General features: G+C 43.8%; 1 protein-coding gene across 2 annotated transcripts in view; it reads left to right on the plus strand.

The window, feature by feature from the left end:
* Window positions 1-20,541, plus strand: part of shank3b (SH3 and multiple ankyrin repeat domains 3b) — a 24,981-nt gene continuing 4,440 nt past the window's right edge. Inside the window, exons 1-27 of one of the 2 annotated variants that reach the window (XM_077500808.1) lie at window positions 1-233; window positions 3,215-3,402; window positions 5,022-5,233; window positions 6,065-6,236; window positions 6,375-6,578; window positions 7,179-7,250; window positions 7,325-7,433; window positions 8,393-8,544; window positions 8,623-8,752; window positions 8,989-9,026; window positions 9,130-9,246; window positions 9,470-9,547; window positions 9,797-9,863; window positions 10,022-10,241; window positions 10,684-10,862; window positions 10,945-11,058; window positions 11,696-11,771; window positions 11,846-11,928; window positions 12,034-12,158; window positions 12,954-13,086; window positions 13,236-13,316; window positions 13,398-13,415; window positions 13,729-13,859; window positions 13,967-14,060; window positions 14,585-15,127; window positions 16,042-16,326; window positions 19,350-20,451. In XM_077500808.1, the coding sequence (XP_077356934.1) occupies window positions 5,154-5,233; window positions 6,065-6,236; window positions 6,375-6,578; window positions 7,179-7,250; window positions 7,325-7,433; window positions 8,393-8,544; window positions 8,623-8,752; window positions 8,989-9,026; window positions 9,130-9,246; window positions 9,470-9,547; window positions 9,797-9,863; window positions 10,022-10,241; window positions 10,684-10,862; window positions 10,945-11,058; window positions 11,696-11,771; window positions 11,846-11,928; window positions 12,034-12,158; window positions 12,954-13,086; window positions 13,236-13,316; window positions 13,398-13,415; window positions 13,729-13,859; window positions 13,967-14,060; window positions 14,585-15,127; window positions 16,042-16,326; window positions 19,350-20,451 (4,403 nt within the window). In that variant the 5' untranslated portion in view covers window positions 1-233; window positions 3,215-3,402; window positions 5,022-5,153. Of the gene's footprint in view, window positions 234-3,214; window positions 3,403-5,021; window positions 5,234-6,064; window positions 6,579-7,178; window positions 7,251-7,324; window positions 7,434-8,392; window positions 8,545-8,622; window positions 8,753-8,988; window positions 9,027-9,129; window positions 9,247-9,469; window positions 9,548-9,796; window positions 9,864-10,021; window positions 10,242-10,683; window positions 10,863-10,944; window positions 11,059-11,695; window positions 11,772-11,845; window positions 11,929-12,033; window positions 12,159-12,953; window positions 13,087-13,235; window positions 13,317-13,397; window positions 13,416-13,728; window positions 13,860-13,966; window positions 14,061-14,584; window positions 15,128-16,041; window positions 16,327-19,349; window positions 20,452-20,541 lie in introns of both variants that reach the window. The other variant, XM_077500810.1, reaches the window with a different exon arrangement.

Here is a 20,541-nt window from a genome sequence, read left to right on the forward strand (position 1 = left end):
CGTGCGCATGCTCACGTGTGTGGCTGTGTGTGTGTGTGCGTGCGCGCGCATGTGCGTGCGTGGGCTGAAGCGACCAGCCTTTCACTCGTCCTGCTTCTTCCTCTCTCCTCTTCATCTTCTCGTCTCCAGATACTCCTCCTCCTCTTCCTCCATCCTCCTCTTCCTCCATCCTCCTCCTCCTCATCTTTTTCCCATCAGTCATCAGGATGGAGAACAAGTCGCTGCTCTGCTGGGTGAGTCCCTGCACATGTGTGCGTGCGTGTGTGATCATGTCAGCATCATGACAGCTGTGACTTCATGTGCAACTTTTTTCTTTTTTTTTCCCATTTCCTGGCCTCCTTCACTTGTCTCCTTCCGTCATGTGCTCTGGTGGGCGTGGCCTGTCATCGTTCTAGTTGAACACTTGTCAGCATTTAACTTAGGATAAGATGGTATAAGGTAAGATTGGTGTGAACTGAGGAGCTTCTTGAAGGATCACTTTGAAGTTTCTTAAGCTCAACTTTGGTGAAGTGACATTTTTTATGTCACTGTGCTGCCCCCTGCTGCTTTGGAGGCCTCCGTTTGAATCCTGGGGCTTCCTCGACTTCTGTCCTTTCCGACCATCTTGTTTCCTACATTCCTCCTCTCCTCTCCCCTCTTCTTCTCTCCTCTCCTCTCCTCTTTACTTGACCACTCTCTTCTTCCTTCTTTCCTCCTCTTTCTTCTTGACTCCTCTCCTTTCCTCACCTCCCTTTCCTCACTTAATTTCCTACGATCCTTCTTCCCTCTCATTTCCTTGACTCCTTGACTCCTTGTCTCCTTAGTCACCTCATTTCCTACGCTTCTTCTTTTCTCCCCTCCACTCCCTATATTCATTTGTCCATTTGTTACATCCCTTGACTCCTCTGCACCTTCTATCACCTCCTATACTTTCTGAACCTCCTCATTTCTATTTTCCAGGGTTAGTCCTCTTTCCTTGTTTCCTACACTCCTCTCCTTTTCTCACCTCTTTGATTCCGTGGCTCCTTCCATCGTTCCTCACCTCCTCCTTTCTCTTGATGACTCCTCCTTTATCACCCCTTACTCCCTTAACGTCTCTTCTCCTTCTCTAATTTCCTCACCTCCTGTCCTTCCTCACCCTGTTTCATCAACTCCTCCTGTCCTCTGTCCTCCTTCTGACTCCTTCTCTTTTTGATCACACCCTCATTTTCTCCACTCCTCTGCTTTCCTCACAGCCTCACTCCCTTGACTCATCTTCTACTTACCTCCTTTCTTCACCTCCTCATTTCCTCACTGCCTCCCTTCCTTCCGCACCTCCTTTTGTTCTCTTGGCTCCTCTCCTTCACCTCCTCCTCCTTCATCACCTCATTTCCTATTCCTTCAACTCCTGATTCCTTTCCGTTATCACCTCCTTGGTCCTTTGACTCTTATTCTCCTTTTATAGTTACCTCACCTCCTCCTCATCTCCTTGCTTTTTCTTGACTCCTCTCCTTACCTCCTGCTCTTCTTCCTCATCCTTCTCTTGACTTAATTTTTCCTCCCATCTTCATATGCTTTCACTCCTTTCCTTCCTCACCTGCCCTTGATCGTTTCCTCACCTCCTCCTCATGCTTCCTCTCCTTGCTCACATGCTTAAATTCTATTCTGCTTTCTATCCACCTTGTCTTATTTGCCCTCACTTTTTTTCATACTTTTCTCCAGCATCCCCTCATCATCTAGTGCGTGTGCGTGCGTGTGTGTGTGTGCGTGCGCATGCGTGCGTGTGTGTGTTATGTAAGTGCAGCAGTGAGTGTGTAGGCCGTGGTCTATCTAAGAGCTGATCTGCTGCTCATGCTAGGATGGGAAAAAAAGACCACTTCAAGCAGGAAGTGTCTCTCCTTGGCACACTACGTGGTTGTCATGGTAACGTGTGAGTCTTCAGAGACAATTTAATGTCTTATGTCCACCGGGTTTTTGCGAGAAGAACAAGCCTCCAATCTTCTGCTGCTAGCGATGTGAGAAACTTGACAAGTGTGTGTGTGTGTGTGTGTGTGTGTGGGAGAGAGAGAGAGAGAGAGAGAGAGAGGGCGAGAGAGAGAGAGAGTTTGAGAGAGGGGGGGGGTTCTTATCAGCTCCTGCCATTGGTTGCCATGGTAATGGGCAAGGGGAGCTACATTTCCAGCACACACACGGATATGTGACCACAAGCTAATCAAATCTGGATCCGCATCTGGATTGCAAGGTTCTGCATCTTTAAAGTTTGACTTGAAGTTCAACTTTAGAAATGTCACAAAATTTCTATATATCAAGTGACTTAGATGTGTGTGTTTGTGCGCCTACCACTCACACTTAAAATATGTGACAACATCCGGATGCGAAAGTGGATCAGAACTGGATCTAGATGTCATGTTTTATCTTCTAATATTTTTACTTGAAGTCCAATGTTAATGTCACTGACGTGACCTCCATGTTTGTGTTGGCCACCACACACACGTAAACAAAACACGTATGTAAAGAAATCCACATGTGAATTCGGATCAGATCTGGATCTCAGGGCTCCACATCTTAAAATTGCACTTATATACATACATATATATATATATATATATATATATATATATATATATATATATATATATATATGTGTGTGTGTGTGTGTGTGTGTGTGTGTGCTGGAACACAAATGATATGTGATCGCACCGGGTTGTGAAAGTGGATCAGATCTGGATCTAATATTAATATCACAAAACGTATCCATGAAGTGTCTCATATGCGTGTGGTTGCGTGTGCGTGTTATCAGAGTCGTCCAGCTTCTCACCTCTTCCTTCCTCGCATCCGTTCCTTCGCCCGCACAGACAGGAAACAGGAAGTGTGAGTCACAGGAAGTAGTTGTGATCTTTGCGGAAAGTGGAGATTTTGCTTTTGACATGTCCACTTGTTGATGTGCGTCGCTAGAGTATCAAAATTCTTCATCACAATTGTTGTGTGCTAAAAGCGTAGCTGCTTCCATTTCTTTTGTGACATTTAGCTCATCTCAAGTTAGCATTTAGCTACCAAGTTAGCATCAAAATGCTGCTCTAAACAATATGACGGTATGTGTCTCAAAATGGCTTCCAAAAGAGATTGTAGTCATGTTGTCTCCGTGTGGCCTCCACCAACCTGCCGCTTTTGTTTTTCTCCTCTCACCAACCCTCCCCTTCTCCACATCCTGGCGCCCGCCCCCCATCTTCCTCTCGTTTTTCCTCCCCCTCCACAGGATGGGCCGACCAGCTTCCACAATACCGTCTGAAGGTCTCCCCGCCGCCATCCCGGACCTCCAGACCGCCGAGCTACCCCCTCCGAGTTGACCAGATCAGAAGAAATTCGAAAGCCTGAAGCAGTAACGCCGTCAGGCTTGGGATCACATCGCGCTTTGGAAAAGTTTGATGGGAGTGCTGCCAATAGGTAGGAGGCTTCATCCAACGCAACGCAACACACGGGATCAATATCAGCGCTGGCTCCATGCGGACTTAATTTTAGGACTTGAAAGACTCGACTTGACTTTGACTTTGACTTGGAATTGAGTTGAGGAGCTTTATTTACACAAAAGTATAACTTTGGCCCCGTCTCGAGGCATCCAGGCCCCAAGGAACATTGTTGAGGAGCTTCATGTCAACAAAAGTATGGCTTTGCCGCCATCTTGAGCAATCTTGTTGAATGTTGATATAATCTTTCATTTAGGCGACAGATTTGCTCTGCCACCATCTTGTGGCGTCTTGCTGCCAAGGAGGCGTGTTGAAGTAATGTTAAGTAGACAAAAGTAGTGCCTTGCCACCATCTTGTAGCATCTTGGTTCCAAGGAACTCAGTTGAGGAGGTTCATTTCCATTTCCATCAACATTCTGGTTAATGGAAACTTAGACTTTCTTGTGACTTGCTGAGTCCATACCCCAAAGTTGAATTTGTGGTGTACAAGTGCAGGGATGGCAAGTAACCACATTAGTCTGCTTGTTGTTCTGGTAGAGTGATGACATCATACAATTGTAGAAGAGAGCGGAGTGGAGTGTTTTCCACTGAACACTCTTTCGGCTGCTGGTGATTATTCACTTGAGGAGCGTCAGCCTTGTACAAGACAATGCGGGAAAGTCGGCCGCCTGGCTCGTCATCACTTATTCAACAGTCTGAGTCAAGTGTTGTCACCAGCCCAAAATAAACCATTTGCACCTGGAGAGGGGCTTCTTCTTCGCTTCCTGTCTGCTAAAAGCAGAGATCCGAAAACTTTCTGGGGTTCAGAGGAGAAATTTTTCTGAGCATCCCCATCATAATCCTGATGCCGATTAATTAAACAGAACCACCACCTGTCCCCTTAAATGAAATAAGAATTCAAAAGTTGTTATAACAAAGTTATAACAGTGTTATGACAACATTTAAAAAGCTGCCTTTATTATTTAAAAAGGATGACTGTTTTCACCAAAATTACACCTTGTCTCAAAATTAGGATTTTGTTCTGAAAATTATATGCTTTTAGATATTTAAAAATAGAATTTTATTCTTGAAAAAAGACCTTTTTATGGAAAAATAACATTTTCACAGAATACTTAAATAACAACAATAAAATAAATGCTCTTTTAGTTCTCAAAAAATAAAACTTAATTTTCAATAAATTTCTATTAAAATATAATTTTAGCCTAAAAAAAATGTTTTAGTTCTTAAAAAAAATAAGATTTTTTTTCTTGAAAAAAATAATCATGTTCTTGCAAAAAAAACAAACAAAAAAACAATCCAAATTAGTACACCATTTGCTCTAGATAAATAGAATGTTATATGGTCCTTGGAAAAAATATACTTTTTTTTTCCCTTGGGGAAAAAAAAAAGAGACTATATTCTTAAAAAAAAAACTTTTCTTGAAAAATAGTACTTTTTTGCATATACTGTAGTTAAAAAAAAGAACTTTTGCGCTTGAAAAAAACTAAAAATAAAATAATAGGTTCATTATCTTTGTTTTATTGGCAATAACCATATGCATTTTTTTCCCATTAGCTGACATAACATAACTAGTAATTTATCACACATGATTTTATGGAGCCCCAAGATACGACTCATGAGGGCCCCAATGAGTCCCGCCGGCCCGCTTCGCTTCTCAGAAGTGAACGCCACGTTGTCTGGAGGAGCAGCTGCCAGCTTCGCTACCCCAAATCCCTCCGCAAACATCTCGCCATGGCGACTGGCACCCGGCCGCCATTTGACGCTGTCCCAGATGTGTCAGAGGCGGACGGAAAAAGAGCGCGAGTCAGCAGGTAGGATGTAGTTTTCACACGGCAAACTGCGAAAATTTGTTCAGCTGCGTTGCCATAGCAACAGCGAGCATGTCGAACACGCACACACGGAGAGTGACACAGTGAGGTTAGCACAGGATTCCCTGCTATTCCAGTTGCCATGACAACACGCCACTCGTGCCCTCGCCGGCTCACCGGGATGCGAGCGGCCGTTCAATTTGGGGCTTCATCAAGTGACTGCTCGTCTTCATTAACAGGAAGTAGAGTCACACTAACAGGGAGTAGATGGTACTGTACTCATACTTTGATTTGCTCTTGGCCGGATTGACAGACGTGTAAACGCAACTTGTGAGCATGTCACATGGCCAACTTGTTGGCAGGGAGAAATCATTCCTTGGACACGATCGGTCCTTGAATTCTTCTTGGAATTCATTTGTGTGTGCGTGTGCAGTTTTCTCAGAGTTGAAAAACAGGAAGTGATGTAACATTCCACAGCCTTTATTAGCAGAAGGCGCCGGCCAGATGATGGCGAGCAACATGACTGAAACAATCAACACCTCGAGTGTCTCAAATTAAGTTCACCTGTAAAAGTTAAAGTGCATTTTAGGTTCATCCTAAAATTTTACCTACCAAAGCCCAATATCCTGAACTTTTTTTTCCTAGTGTATGCATTAAAAAAAAAAAAAAAAATGAGACAGAAAAACATAAAGTGATAAATCTGAAATTAGTCATTGATGTTATTTTTGACTTTGTATTTGTGTGGCTTGAAAAGGCGTGAGTGACATGGGCGCCAGCGAATGAGCATTTCTTACCTGTCATTTATTTGACTGCTAGCAACTTCCTGCCTTGCAGCCACATGCCTCTGAGTCCGGCTGCTGACACCAAACATGATCGCCCACGCCAACAGGCGGTTACTAACGGCAACCCGACAGGCTCTACCGTCGCCCGGGACGACGACGTGGATGACCCTCCCTCTGGAAACAGCATCGTGGTCCGCATCGGCATCCCGGACCTGCAGCAGACGGTAACACACACGCTAGCTAGCACGCTTCTGTCCGTCCGTCCATCGGCCGGCCGGAGGACGCGGAGGAAATCGCGGCAAGGCCAAAGTGCGCAAGTGTGGCTTCAAATATGTCCATGTGTGCGTCTGTGGCTCTCTCAGAAGTGTTTGCGGCTGGACCCAGAGTTACCCGTTTGGACCAGTAAGCAGAGGGTTCTGGTCACCTTGACTCAGTCTCTGTCGGATGTTTTGAACTATGGTCTCTTCCAGCCGGCGTTCAACGGCCGAGCTGGCAAGTTTCTGGACGAGGAGCGACTTTTGAAAGAGTACCCTCTCCCACCCATCACGCCCATTCCATACCTCGAGGTGTGCTTTTTCGCATGACAATTTCAGTAAAGCCAGGCTTGTGTTCACAATCATTCTCTACCCACTACAGTGAAGCCCAACTATTTGTGGGGGATCGGCGAACTCCGCGAATAATTGATGAATTTCCACAAAACTGCAGCAAAACACTTTTTTTTTTTTCTATTAGACAAGGCTATGGCCTGATTTCCAAACCAGAGAATAGGCGGTTTTCAGCCAATTGAATTAGAAATCACTCAAGTCAAATCATTCAGTCAAATACAATCTAGTAGAATGTAGTCTAGTGGAGTCTGCTCAAGAAGAAACCATTCAAGCAGAATGTATTGTAATGTAATCTAATATAGCAGAATGTACGCTCGTAGAATCTCGTGTTTTTGTCTGTATGAAGCTCCTCAACTCATTTCAAAATAGTTGAAGATGTGGCAAATGAGTACTTTTGTTTTTTAGTATGTAACGGAGGAGAGATTCCAAAAACAAATCGAGATTTGGTTTTCATCTTACCGAGTGAACTATATACAAATCGAGTGAATTAGTGAGTGATGTCGAACACTGCACTAAAACTCTATTTTTTCCGTGCATTAACTTTCCGATGTTGTCTTCCAGTTTCGTTACAAACGCAGAATTTACACCCAGAGTTACGTAGACGACAAGCAGCTGGCCAAGCTGCACACCAAAGTAGGCAAAGAATTCCACAATACGACAACAGACGAGTGAAAAGCTGTGCTGACCGACTTCTTCGTCCATCTCAGGCCAACCTGAAGCGATTCATGGAACATGTCCACCAGAAGAACGTGGAGAAGGTTTCCAAATGGCTGGAAAAAGGCCTCGATCCCAACTTCCACGACTCGGACAGCGGTGGTGTGTAAACCTTATTTCAAAATATTACGAAATGTTACACATATCGCAGGGAAACAGTTTCCAGTATATGGAAAAATGGCTGCTTATGCAACTTATAAATGGGCGCCATGTCTTGTGATCGCCTTTCCCCTCTGGCTCCTTTCTTGTCAAACTGTGAAAATGATTCCTCACACGAATCACTTTTTTGAAAACACAAGTGGTTGGAAAAGCCGCTAAATAAAGCCACCAAATCGCTTTGTAAACTTGTTGCTCTGTTTGTAGCCATGTTGATTGGAAGAAATGCACGTCAGTGAGGACGCACTTTGAATTATGGAAACTGCCAAAAAACAACAACAAGTATTTAAAAAAAAAAAAAGTATTTTATGTAAAAACATGTCTTTTTATTTTATTTTGTTTTGATAAATTATTTAAAAATATGTAATTTAAGGATTTCTTTAAAAAATGATTTTTAATAAAGAGTTTTGCAACTATTTAAACAAATGGACTAAATATTAATAATATATAATAATACAATATGATCTTAGTTTAAATTTCATTTTTAAAAGGAATTTGATTGAAATGTTTTTTTTAATTATATTTTTAAAAAGATTTGAAATGCTTTAAAATTGTAAATAAAAAAGATTTTATTTATTATTATAAGATCTTAAAATAATTATATACGTAATAACATTTAAAAACTGGTTCTTTGATTTAAAATGTATTAAAAATTATTGGAAGAGTTAATTATTTAAAACTTTTTAATAAATTGCTTTAAAAATGTGATTTCAAAATGAGATTTTTATGTAAAAAATGTGATTTTTAAAAAACATTTTTAAAACATTTATTTATTTATGTTTACCAAATAGAAAATTAAATGCCCTGCTATGTTTGTTTCTTGTTAGCAAAATGTCAAGTGGACAAAAGCGTTTGAATCTGCTCCATAACCAAACCCCCCACACCCACCCCCTCCCCCGACACAGAGTGTCCTCTGACGCTGGCGGTGCAGTTGGAGGAGAGCTGTGAGCTCATCAAAGTTCTTCGCAGTGCCGGTGCTCACTTGGATTTCCGCACCAGGGACGGAATCACAGCTTTGCATCGGGCCGTCATGTGTCGCAACAGCGCTGCTCTCACCGTAAGAGCGCTGGGAAATAGCACCACCGGTGGCCTCCCGCCCTCACCTCCTCCGTGATTCGCTTCCACTACTTTTCAGACCCTGCTGGACTTGGGAGCGTCTCCGGACTACAAGGACAGCAGGGGGCTGACTCCCCTCTATCACTCCGCCATGGTGGGTGGCGCCCCCTACTGCTGTGAGCTGCTATTGCAGGACCACGCCACACTAGGTACTCAAAATGTCCTTACACTTTGTAACATTCCCAAAGCTTTCCTCAAAACTCTTATAGTGTCTAGCCATTATTAGGCCTAAAAGTAAGGTTTCTAGAATTGGTTAGGGTTTGTAGTTGGCATTTCAAATCATGGTTTCAGGTCACAGGATAATAGCAAAGCACTACTTTTGTCGTTTCATTGCTTGTGAAAGGACGCTGGACTGATAAAAGGTTTGTGGTTGTCATGGTTACAGGCATGACTGATGAGAACGGATGGCAGGAAATCCACCAGGTGACAAACACTCACTCGCACGCACACGCGGGCTCAATCAGTCACTCAAATCACAGCTACAGTTATATGTACACATTTTGTAATCACATGTGTGCGTGTTCAGGCGTGTCGTCATGGAAACGTGCAGCACTTGGAGCACCTGCTGTTCTACGGGGCTGACATGAGCTCCCAGAATGCGTCGGGAAACACCGCGCTGCACCTCTGCGCTCTTTACAACCAGGTAAGAAGACGGCACATCAAGAGTCTGCTACGAGGGCGCCCTCTAGTGAATTTTCATCACATTGCACAATCAGAATCGATTTTCTCGTCATTGTCAGTGAAAGGGACATTCACAACTAGGATTATTTTCACATTTTATAACCACTTGTTTGTTTTTTTTGGGAGGTGTTGGTGTAAAAAGTTTGAGAAGTACTGGTCATGATTGTTTTTTGCTACCCCTGCAGGACAGTTGCGCTAGAGTCTTGCTGTTCCGAGGAGCCAACAAGGACATCAAGAACTACAACAACCAGACTGCCTTTCAGGTCACAACTGCAACCGCCACTCTTCATTTCATACACTACAGTGGTACTTTCGGATACTGTGACTATATAACAATAATCTCAGGCATGTATTCTTTATCCTCTGCAAAGAGCAGTTAATTTTTCTGCAGCTCTCCTTATTTGTACTACCTAGTGTTTTTTTTTTCCTTTTTTTTTCTTTTTTAAAGAAAATTTGTAATTGACCTTAAACTTTGAACAGTGTATGAGTAACAAAGATGGGTGTCTGCGTAGGTCGCCATCATTGCCGGGAACTTCGATTTGGCCGAAATCATCAAGATCCACAAAAGTTCTGATGTTGGTGAGTAGCACACATCACTATATTATTATTATATCTTAGCGATAGATTCATAGTGCTGAGGCGCTTGGGGTGTGTGTGTGTGTGTGTGGGGGTGGGGGGGGGGTGCGTGCGTGTGTGTGTGTGTGTGTGGGTGCATGTGCGTGTGTTTGCGCAAGCAGTTCCCTTCCGAGAATCTCCATCTTACACCAAGCGGCGCCGCCTGGGAACCATCAGGTCCCCGGCAGGAAACGGCCTGTCGTCACCACGCTCTCTGATTCGCTCCGTCAGCGACAACGCCCTGGAAAGCCCCGCCTCCTCCCCTGGACCGTCACTGCAAAGCTTGGAAACGCACCTTGACACGCACACGCACTCGCTACGACGACACACGCGCCGCCTCAGGTGAGTGCGCGTGTGGACCACAAAATGGCCGCAATTAAAATCAATGAATATTTGAAAACATTTTTTACAATTATTAACTTTTTTTAATGACAGGATGAAAAATATGAGAAATTGCTTGTTTTATAAATAAATTAATTAAACATATCAACATTTTACATGCATGAATTTCTTTTCTTTCTTTTTTTTTGTATTTATTTACTTTATTAAAGTAATTGATTAAATTCATTTGTTGCAAATGACAGAATAGGTGTACAGTATTAGCAAAGTAAGTAAGTAATTTAAATTAATTCTATAAGTAATGGAATGAAAATGAGGCAGAAATTTATTATATAGATGAAAACGTTTAAATATTTTAAATTTTACATGCACAGTCACTTTTTAAAAAAGAAATCTACAAAACCAAATATACCAGAAACGCACATACTATACATGTTCTCTTCAGCCCAAGTGGCGGTGGGGGTCACGTGGAGACCAGCCCCCCGTCATCACCCCCCCTCACTCCGCAGTTGAGGAAAAAAAGGCTGTACAGCGCCGTGCCGGGGCGCACCTTCATCGCCACACGGTCCCACGTACCCCAAGGATCCGGAGAGATACAGCTGCATCGTGGCGAGAGGGTGAAAGGTCACTAGACCAGCAAACTTTTGGAGTCCAGGGAAGACCCCTCATAATGCTTATTTTGTATCCATGTGTTGTGCATCTCCAGTTCTGTCCATCGGCGAAGGTGGATTCTGGGAAGGAAACGTGAAAGGAAGAACAGGCTGGTTTCCTGCCGACTGCGTTGAAGAAGTTCAGATGAGACAGTACGACCCCAGACTGGGTAAACATATTTTGAACATGTGACATGACATGGAATCTTGAATTATTATTATTTTTTTTTAGTTCTCACAAAAATCCCATTTCCTATTAGAATTGATTTTTGACAGGCAAATGATAATGAAACCAGTATTTTTGTATTTACTTACGTGTAATAACACTAATAAGAAAATAAGTGTTTCATCTTGGAAGTTGGAAGAATGTCCCTTTAATCAAAACATGTATGTAAACACGATCATTAATGAATTAACTTTTTTTTTTCATGTTTTTTTCCATGTTCAATAATTTAAAATGGTAAAATGAGGCTTCAAATGTCAAGGCTCGTCTGAATATAACTAAAGTGGATGATCACAAAATAATTTCAGTCGGTGCTGCAATAGGAAAAACTTTGACCCTGTATTGGGTTTTGAGGCTGCGCAGTATACTGAAGTTAATTATTTTTTATTGAACCGCAAAAATATGGTGCGATTGTCAAGCAGACAGGAATAACGCAAAGTGTGTGCGGAAATATTGAGAGATATTTGGCCCTATTCAAGACTGCACCCAGGTGTTTTTTCGGGTTTTTTTGGGGGGTTTTTTGGACTGCGTGCATTTTTATTGGCTGTTTGCAGTAAATAAAATGAATTGAGAATGTGTTTCAGAGACGAGGGAGGACCGCACCAAGAGACTCTTCAGGCATTACACGGTGGGCTCGTACGACAATTACACATCATACAGGTGAATCGCCAACCTCGCTAATGGACACTTTTATTGTTGAATCGTTGCTAACAACTCGATCGCATCGTCGTCAGTGACTACGTCATCGAGGAGAAGATGGCCGTGCTGCAGAAGAGAGAGAGCGAAGGATTTGGCTTCGTCCTACGAGGAGCAAAAGGTAGATGACTGGGAAAGATGTGGGATTGGGATTAGGGACTTTTGGTCATGTAATGCTCGGTGGGGCGCTCCAGTCATAAAGAATCCCGTTTTGTGTCATCGCAAGCCGAGACCCCTATTGAGGAGTTCGCCCCCACTCCGGCGTTCCCTGCCCTGCAGTACCTGGAATCTGTGGACCAGGGCGGCGTAGCCTGGAGAGCCGGTCTACGTACTGGAGACTTCCTCATCGAGGTTTGCCTAATTTATTTATCTGATCGAAAATGTGCAAATAACCATAATACAGTATGTGAACCAAGGTCATTTAATTTTAAACTTTATTTTTGTAACTTTTTTTAGATGTAACAAAGCAACAAATGTTTTAGTTAATGAAAACTAATGAAAAAAATAGAATTAAAAAAAATAAAACAAAATTCGTTAACAAAATAAAATTAAAACAAAAATGCTTTCTTAGAAAACCGAAAACTAACCGAAACTAATTAAAAGTAATTATAGCGAAAATGTCCTTCGTTTCAGTCTTTGGGAATTAATTTAATACATGAGCCTTTGGGGATGATTTTAAAATGTGTTTTAAGTAGATTTATTTTTATATTAACTCGAATAAGGACGTTTTAATGTGCGCCACAGAGAACTGACATCATCTAGAAGCAGCCAATCAGATGAAGTCCCTCATACGCGACAGTTTTTCCCGCTTGACTTTTCGCTCCAATGGCTCAGCTCGCCTGCTTCTTCATTTAACTCAGCTGAACTGTGTTGGTTTTTTCATTTTACCATGGTAAATATTGCGCACAAGCGATACACTCTCTTTAAACTAACTGAAACTAACTCAAACTAAAGCTAAGCACTTTTTTAATAACTAAAATTAATAAAAACTAACAGAACCACGCTAAAAACTAATTAAAACAATAATAAAGTCAGAACCAAATCAATACTAACTAAAATGAGAATTCCAAAACTATAACCCTAATGTGAACGCACATTTTTTAATCTCTCAGCACGTCAGGTTTCATATTATACTGGTGTGTGCAGGTGAACGGCGCGGACGTGGTGAAGGTCGGCCATCGCCAGGTGGTGGCGCTCATCCGGCAGGGCGGCAGCCGCCTGCTCATGAAGGTTGTGTCCGTTTCCCGCAAGTCCGACACCAACCTGATCAGAAAAAAAGGTTTGCCTTTACTAATTCAGAAAATCAACCCTTGCTAGGACACAAGATCACAAGCATCCTCGGACAGATAAGGACACAAGTCCACGAGGATTGACTGTATTACTAAATTTTAATAAGTTGCTGGCATCTGATTGGTGTTCCTCTCATAGCCCCTCCACCTCCCAAGCGAGCCCCTAGTACCTCGTTGACTCTTCGATCCAAGTCCATGACGGCTGACCTGGAGGAGATAGGTAAAACACACAAGCACACGCACACACAAGCACACACAGTAAATATGTAAGAGGAATTGTTGACTCTTTCCCTGTGTGCAGCCAGGAGGAGGCGCTTTGGTGAGTCATGTGATCATCAGGTCACGTTGTGTGCTGTTGTGTTCATGCTGAGTGTTGGTCAAAGTGCTTCTCGTGTGCGTGTGATGGAATAAAATGATTCCGCTCAGGTTTCTTAGCGGGAATTAAAGTGGCTTTTTGGAAAAAAATTGTCGCTGATGTATTCGGAAAAAGTCGTTAAGCAGTCAACATTCACTCTGCTTTTGTAAATGAGGTTCTCTCTGCATGCAGCCCTGTTGCTAATGCCAGCAGTTCACATCAGAATACGAAAACAGAATGAAATAAATCATTGTTCTTATGAAACTCCAACCTGCAGAGAAACTAGATGACATGTTGGCGGGGAACACACAGGAGGTGGTTCTGCGCTCCCGGCCTTCAGATGACTTCAGGGCGGCCACGGTAAAGCAGAGGCCCACCAGCCGGAGAATCACTCAGGCCGAGATTAATGTAAGCTTCATTAGTCGCCCCCTGGAGGAAATCTGATCAAATACAAACCTAAGTGTTAGTAACACTTTATTGTGTGTGTGTGTGTGTGTGTGTGTGTGTGCGTGTAGTCATTGTTTGAGCGTCAGGGTCTGGTCCCGCCCTCTGGCCCGGAGAAGAGCACCATGGCGCTGCCCCGAGGAATGTCCAGAACCAAAAGTTTTGGTGAGTCTTCACGAGAAGATTCCAGTCCCAAAGGGGAATAAATAGTCCCAAGAGAGAGGGTACTACCGGTAATCCCAAGATAATGGTCGAAAAGTGCCTCGTTTCAACATAAGGTTCATCTCAAGAAAAATGTCAATTAAATCAATTCATCACACTGTTGCATCATAATCACATCAGAAAGTCAGATAACTTAGAGTGAATCAGTTGTTTAGTTATCCGAGGCAATTTAAAAACTGCGGTCATAAAAAGTCTATTTTCCACAAGTGGCTCCTTGATTGGCAGCAAGGCTCAAGTGGGAGAGTTGTCATCTCCCAACCGAGAGGTTGTGGGTTCGATCCCCAGCCCTCGGGACCAAGTCAAAGTGTCCTTGAACAAGATACTAAACCTACAGTTGCTTGTGATGCTGGGTCGTATACGTGAATGAGGATACCATGTGAAGCGTCTTGTAGGTGGAAAAAGCGCAATGCAAGTGAAAGTCCATTTAGTATCTCAAATGCTGACACATCGCCATGGATACCATGCAGGCACCCCCGAGGACGACCGCATCTCTGCCCTGATCCACGAGAGTCGCTTTCCTCGCAGCTCCTCTCTGACCGACAGCTTCATCCCGCCGCCTCCCCAGACGGCGCCGCCCCCGCCTCCATCCCCGCTCTTCCTCCTGGACTCAGGGCCTCCCCCCTCCTTCCTCCCCCCACCTCCCCCCGCCAGAGGGGAGGGCCTGACCCGGTCCAGCTTCAAACCGGGCGCCGAGCCCAGGCTGCAGGAGCTCTCGGACACGCCGTCCAGAAGCCACGCCGAGCGTCAGCGGAAGGCGCGCTCCATGATCATCCTGCAGGATACGCCGCCTCAGTTGCCGACGGAGATGCATGCCGCCGCCATGCACATGTCCTCCTCGCACACCTCCACGCTGTCTCTCCACACCGCCGCCCTCGGACACTCGCCGCTGTCACGCCGCCGAGGACGACCTATCGAAAATCCGTACGCCAACGTGGGACAGCAGGCCCCTCCGGCCAAACCGCAGAGGAGGAAGTCACCTCTGCTCAAACAACTTCCTGTGGAGGAGCAAGGTAGGTGTGGTCTGCAGCCTCATTGAGAGAATGCTTGGTTCTCAAGAAGAGCTTGTAGTAATGTTTTTGTCCTGAGATGAAGTTTGTTGCCTTGAGGGAAGGTAGGGCTGTGCAATTAATCGAAAATCAATTACAATTTCAATTATTACACTCCACAATTACAAAATTAGCATGAACGTAAAGAAAAATAAGGTTATTAACCATGAAATATGTGAGAGAAAATTCTGATTCTTTGTAGATAGAGAATTTATTGGTCCTTTTGAACAAACAAAAACTTCCACATATGACTTTTGATTTGTGTCATATTTGATGCATCCTGTCACAATGCTTTGAATTCCTACATTTATAACTGTTAAAAATGTAATAATAAACGGACATATTAAACTTATTAGTATTTCCAAAAATCAGAAAGAACATTTCCCACTATTAGTATTAGGTGTCGCAAGGTTGCTGGAAAAGCCATAAGCTGGGTGATACTGCCCTCTTATGCATAATCCGTGCAATGCACGTGTCACATCATATACGTCAGGGTTTTAATGGGAGAAAACTATTATACTCATGAAATAGAGAGCTCAAATTGTCTTGTATTTAATATATGTTTGGCGTTATAAGGTTAAGTCTAATTTTGAGTTGAGTAAATTTATATATTTGCACTTTTTTTTTTTTAGCACTTTTTTTTATTTTAACATGACTTAATTTAATAAATCTTGTTTGACCCAAAAGCAACTTGCATAATTACAGTGTTTCTAAGAAATTTATTTCTCTTCATATTTTTTACATGTTTAAGCATTTTCTTTTTTTGTACCAAAAACAAATGATTGTTCTCATAGTGATTTCAATTATTAACAAATTAATCATGATTAAAGAGAGAAAGTTCTCGTCTCAAGTTGTAGTCTCCTCCATCTTGCATGCAGGCCTTAAAGACCCAGATGCAAAGTCGGATGCGAGTGCTCCAGGCAGCCCCAGCAGGGCAGAGCTCTACCAGCAGCAGGTTCTGTCGGAGCGCGCACGCGTCCATGGCCGCCGCTCCTCCCTCTTCCTATCCGTAGAGGGTGCCGTTTCCGACAACCAGGCGCCGCCTCTCCTGACTCAGAGTCACTCCATGGACGACCTGGGCGAGCTTCCACCTCCCGCGCCTGTCCTTTCACCCTCACCTACCCCGCACACCTTCCTCCACCCGCTTACCGGCAAACCTCTGGGTAAGAGTTATTATTAGTGCTGGATATCGATTCAAATGTCCTCAATTGATTCGATTTTAAAAATATTCTGATTTGATTCTATTCACTTAGATATTGATTAATTATAGAACATCAATCAATTATTTATAAATAAGGACATGATAAAAAATAAAATAAAAAAAAACTCCACAAACATTATTCCAATTTCAATTTTGCCAAGGCAGTAACTGGTTAAATTATTTATTTATTAATGAAAGTAACACGTGCTATAATCACTTAAAGGTATACTTGACTCTTTCAACAATTTTCAGCAGTGAAAAGTTAATATTTTGTCCAGAATTAATTTGATAACTTCATTATTTTTTAGGTAGCGGCTAATCATGGCTCACCTGTTTTCTGGGTTTGATCAGTAAACTGAGCCACGATTGGTCGTTACCTACTTCCTCAGCACAGGTGATGTCATCATCAGTCGACAGCAAGTAGAAAAATTACGTTTTAAAGGTACTAATTATACATGAAAAATAATGAAGTTCAATCATATTTAGAGATAGACCGATAATCGGTCGGGCCGATAATCGGGGCCGATATTTGACATATTGGTACATATCGGTATCGGTCTGTTTTATTAATCTGACGGCCGATATGAGCGATCCATTTAAAACTCCGTCTTTTCGCTTCGAATGCAGCCCAGAGCGTCTCTGTCTGTTATGGAGTCCAACTCCAGCAATGTAACGCCCATAGCAGCATTTGATTGGTTAGCCGTGCAAGAGCCAGAACCAATCAGTAGTGTATGCCTGTATCACAGTAGCCGGTCACACACGCACCCACGGACACAATGCGACAGACACATGCTTCGAAGGTAAGTTAAAAGAGAAGAGACTCCGCCGATCGTTTCACCATGCATTGAATTATGTTGTGTATTAAATGCACTATATGAATGGAGCTGCATTGCCTTGCATTGAATCCCCGCTAGCTAACAGTGGTGTGTTCAGCTTAGCATGTAGGCTAACACCCAGTAGCTAATTCGCTACTTGAACTACTCGGGGAGGGAATCACACACATTTTCACTTAATTAAGTAAATAATGTTTGTTAGAAAGGTTCCAAATATTAACAGTTGTCATTATTATATTGTCTAGTTCCATGTTAAGAGTAGAGTAACGTCATTATATTTACCTCTCGTGACGCACACATTGCATTCTGGGTCACGTCCACTACTTGTTGCATAGCGGTTATTATGCAGTGAGATGCCACAGTGACACTAAATAGCGTTTAGTTACTTTATATTGTGTTTATTTGTCGCACTGGTTTGCCATTGTGTGCCTTAAGCTTCGACGTCGATTTGATTGACAGCTCGTTGTGCACCTCGTTAAAGTCCGCTCCGTAACAAATTAAGTGTCTCAAACACCGTTTAACTACACGAACGTGTTCTCTTCCGTATGTTTGGCATTAGTAGAGAAGTGCACTAAAGTATAGTGTGCTTATTTGCTCGTTTTGTCTCTCTTTTCACGTCATGTCTGCCGTCAGTTGGGACATTATCCTCTCAATGGATGCCACTAATATGTAACATCTACGGCCGTACACGGCTGCAATTAATGTTCAGTGATGTAATTTCGTTACGTGCATCATACTTTGAATGATGAGCTCATGTTTGGTGTGTTGTATAACTTTCTCGTGTGTTAGTAACTATTCATGTGGACAGCTAAGATAGTGCTTGTTAATGTGAATTAGCAATGTTGCAGCCCAGTTATTACTTAGACAAGTACATCTGTGCCATTAAGTGATACAGTACAGAACAGTAGTGAGAGAATAGTGTGCCCATATACACACACGTGTCTATAAGTGTAAAACACATTAAACAGCAGAAACTGGCAGCGGTCCACCGCAACAATGTCTGTTTAACCAAGTTATTCTTACTATTATTATAACCAAGTTATTTTACTCTACCTTTTTCTGCGTTGATTGGGGCATCCTAAGTGGCAGTAAACTACATGATGAAGTGTCTTTTGACAGTTCTCTTGTAGAGAGGAGTAGCATGATATTGCTGTTCTCGATTTAAGATCCTCAGCTTATCAAAACTGTCTATATGGTAACAATAACAATAATCATAATAAGGTCTACAAGAACTGTATGGTGTTCAGGGATGAATAGTTTTTCTCATGGAATTTTTTTATTTATTTTTGCTGTAGTAATAAGTAATGCCACAGCTGATGCACATTTTGAATGACAGGGTTCCTCCTATTACTTCAAAATATAAAAATATAACATTTATAGAATAAAACTACAAGTATCCCAAATGCTATAAAAGGTAATGTCACATTGGCCCCCACATTTAACTCCCCCCGCCACCAACGTCTTATTGCAGATAGAAGGATGTAAAATGAAAAGTGTAGTGTGAGAATCCATTGTAAAGAACGGTTAGGGTTTGCATTATTCAAAAATTTGGTGCCAACATTTTAACTTTTACTGCAAATGAATATCGGCTTCAAATATCGGTTATCTGCCTCCTTGACTACCGATAATCGGAATCGGTATCGGCCCTGAAAAAAGCATATCGGTCTATCTCTAATCATATTAACTGTAGACAAAATATTAACTTTTTACTGCTAAAAATGACTCAATGAGTCAAGTATCTCTTTAAGTGTTACACACTTAAGTGTTAAGTGTTACAGTGTTGATTGACATCAACATGGTTGAGATTAAAATGTTTTCATAATTCTAATTCAATGATCGTAAATGTAAATTAAAAGAGTTGTGAATTGTCATAAAGTGCAATAAGTCAGGTCTTTCATAAATGTAAGACAATAAATTCACGTAAACAGTACATTTCAAGAAAACAGTAAAATACAAAAAAAAATAGGCCTTTAGAATTCTATTTTGTTGTTTGTTTATGAGGAAAAAAAAGAGGTTAAAATAATCAATTTATGTTTTTATTCATCTATATAAAAGGAAAGTCGATTCAATATTGATTTTTTTAATCCCCGCCTTAAGAGTTATGATGTTGATTGTCGCTGTAGCACGGTCCAACATTTGTCCCCCTCCTCAGATCCTTCGTCTCCACTCGCCCTGGCTCTGGCCGCACGCGAACGAGCTCTTACTGCCCGCACGCCGAGCCCCGAACCGCGACCCAAACACGCCTCGGCCTCCACCACCCCCATCCCCACCCCGGCGGCCAGCCCGGAGGGCCGGCATAAGCGCACCCCGATCCCCACCCCGCAGAGCAGCCCTGAGCCCCGCTCCAAGCGCACCACCCCGCAGACCAGCCCTGAGCAGCGGAGCAAGCGCACCACCCCTCAGAGCAGCCCGGAGCTGCGCCACAAGCGCATAACTCCGCCTCTCTTCCCTGACGGACAGGTGGAGCGTCCCGAAGCGGAGGGCGGAGTAACGTCGCCCGCGGGGCCGTCCCCCGAGCGCTGGAGACCCGTCCCGCTGGCCAACCTGGCCAATGAGAGCCACTCGGCTATGATTGACAGACGTAGAAGCCTGACCATTGGGAGCTCAGAGGAAGAGGGTGGGGCCTATACGGTCACCCTACCGCCTGCGTTGTTGTCATCCAGTGATGAGGAGACGAGGGAGGAGCTCCGCCGGATCGGTCTGGTGACGCCGCCCCCTGGTTTTTCCGCCCTTGTGTCCCCCCTCGCCGCGACCCCGCGGCGAGTGGGCGAGGGCGACACGGGCGAGGACGATGAGGAGCCTCGTGACGGCTCACTGCCACCTTCCATCACCTTGGCCTCTCCCCCGGCCCCGCCATCCCCCTCTTCGCCGCCAGCAGGCCACCCCTCCTCTGCCCTCAAACCCCGCCTCCGCTCGCCCATTGGCCGCGGCCGCTCGGCCCTCAGGGACCCCCTGCTCAAGCAGTCGTCCGACAGCGAGCTGCTTCCGTCCTCGCCCGCCTGCCCGGCCGCTGCTCGCCAGCCGCGCTACCTCTTCCAGCGCCGCTCCAAGTTGTGGGGGGGTGGCGAGGAGGAAGGCCGGCCCGCCGCGCTTGGCGGTCAAGGGTCCGCCTCGGCACTGGAGCTGAGCGGCAGGGCCGAATCGGGCTTGGACCTCGCCAACAGACTCCACCTCCTCAACAAAGATAGCCACTCCCTGGGGGAGGAGCCCAGCCCTCTCGATCCCGGTCGCAGGTCCCCAGTAGGTGGGGCCAGGTACGTTACCTTTGTGTCTGGCTCTGTAAATGTCTGTGTGTACCTGTGGATGTGGATGTGGATGTGGATGTGGATGTGGATGTGGATGTT

Source organism: Festucalex cinctus, chromosome 16, assembly GCF_051991245.1.
Source record: "Festucalex cinctus isolate MCC-2025b chromosome 16, RoL_Fcin_1.0, whole genome shotgun sequence".
Lineage (NCBI taxonomy): Eukaryota > Metazoa > Chordata > Actinopteri > Syngnathiformes > Syngnathidae > Festucalex > Festucalex cinctus.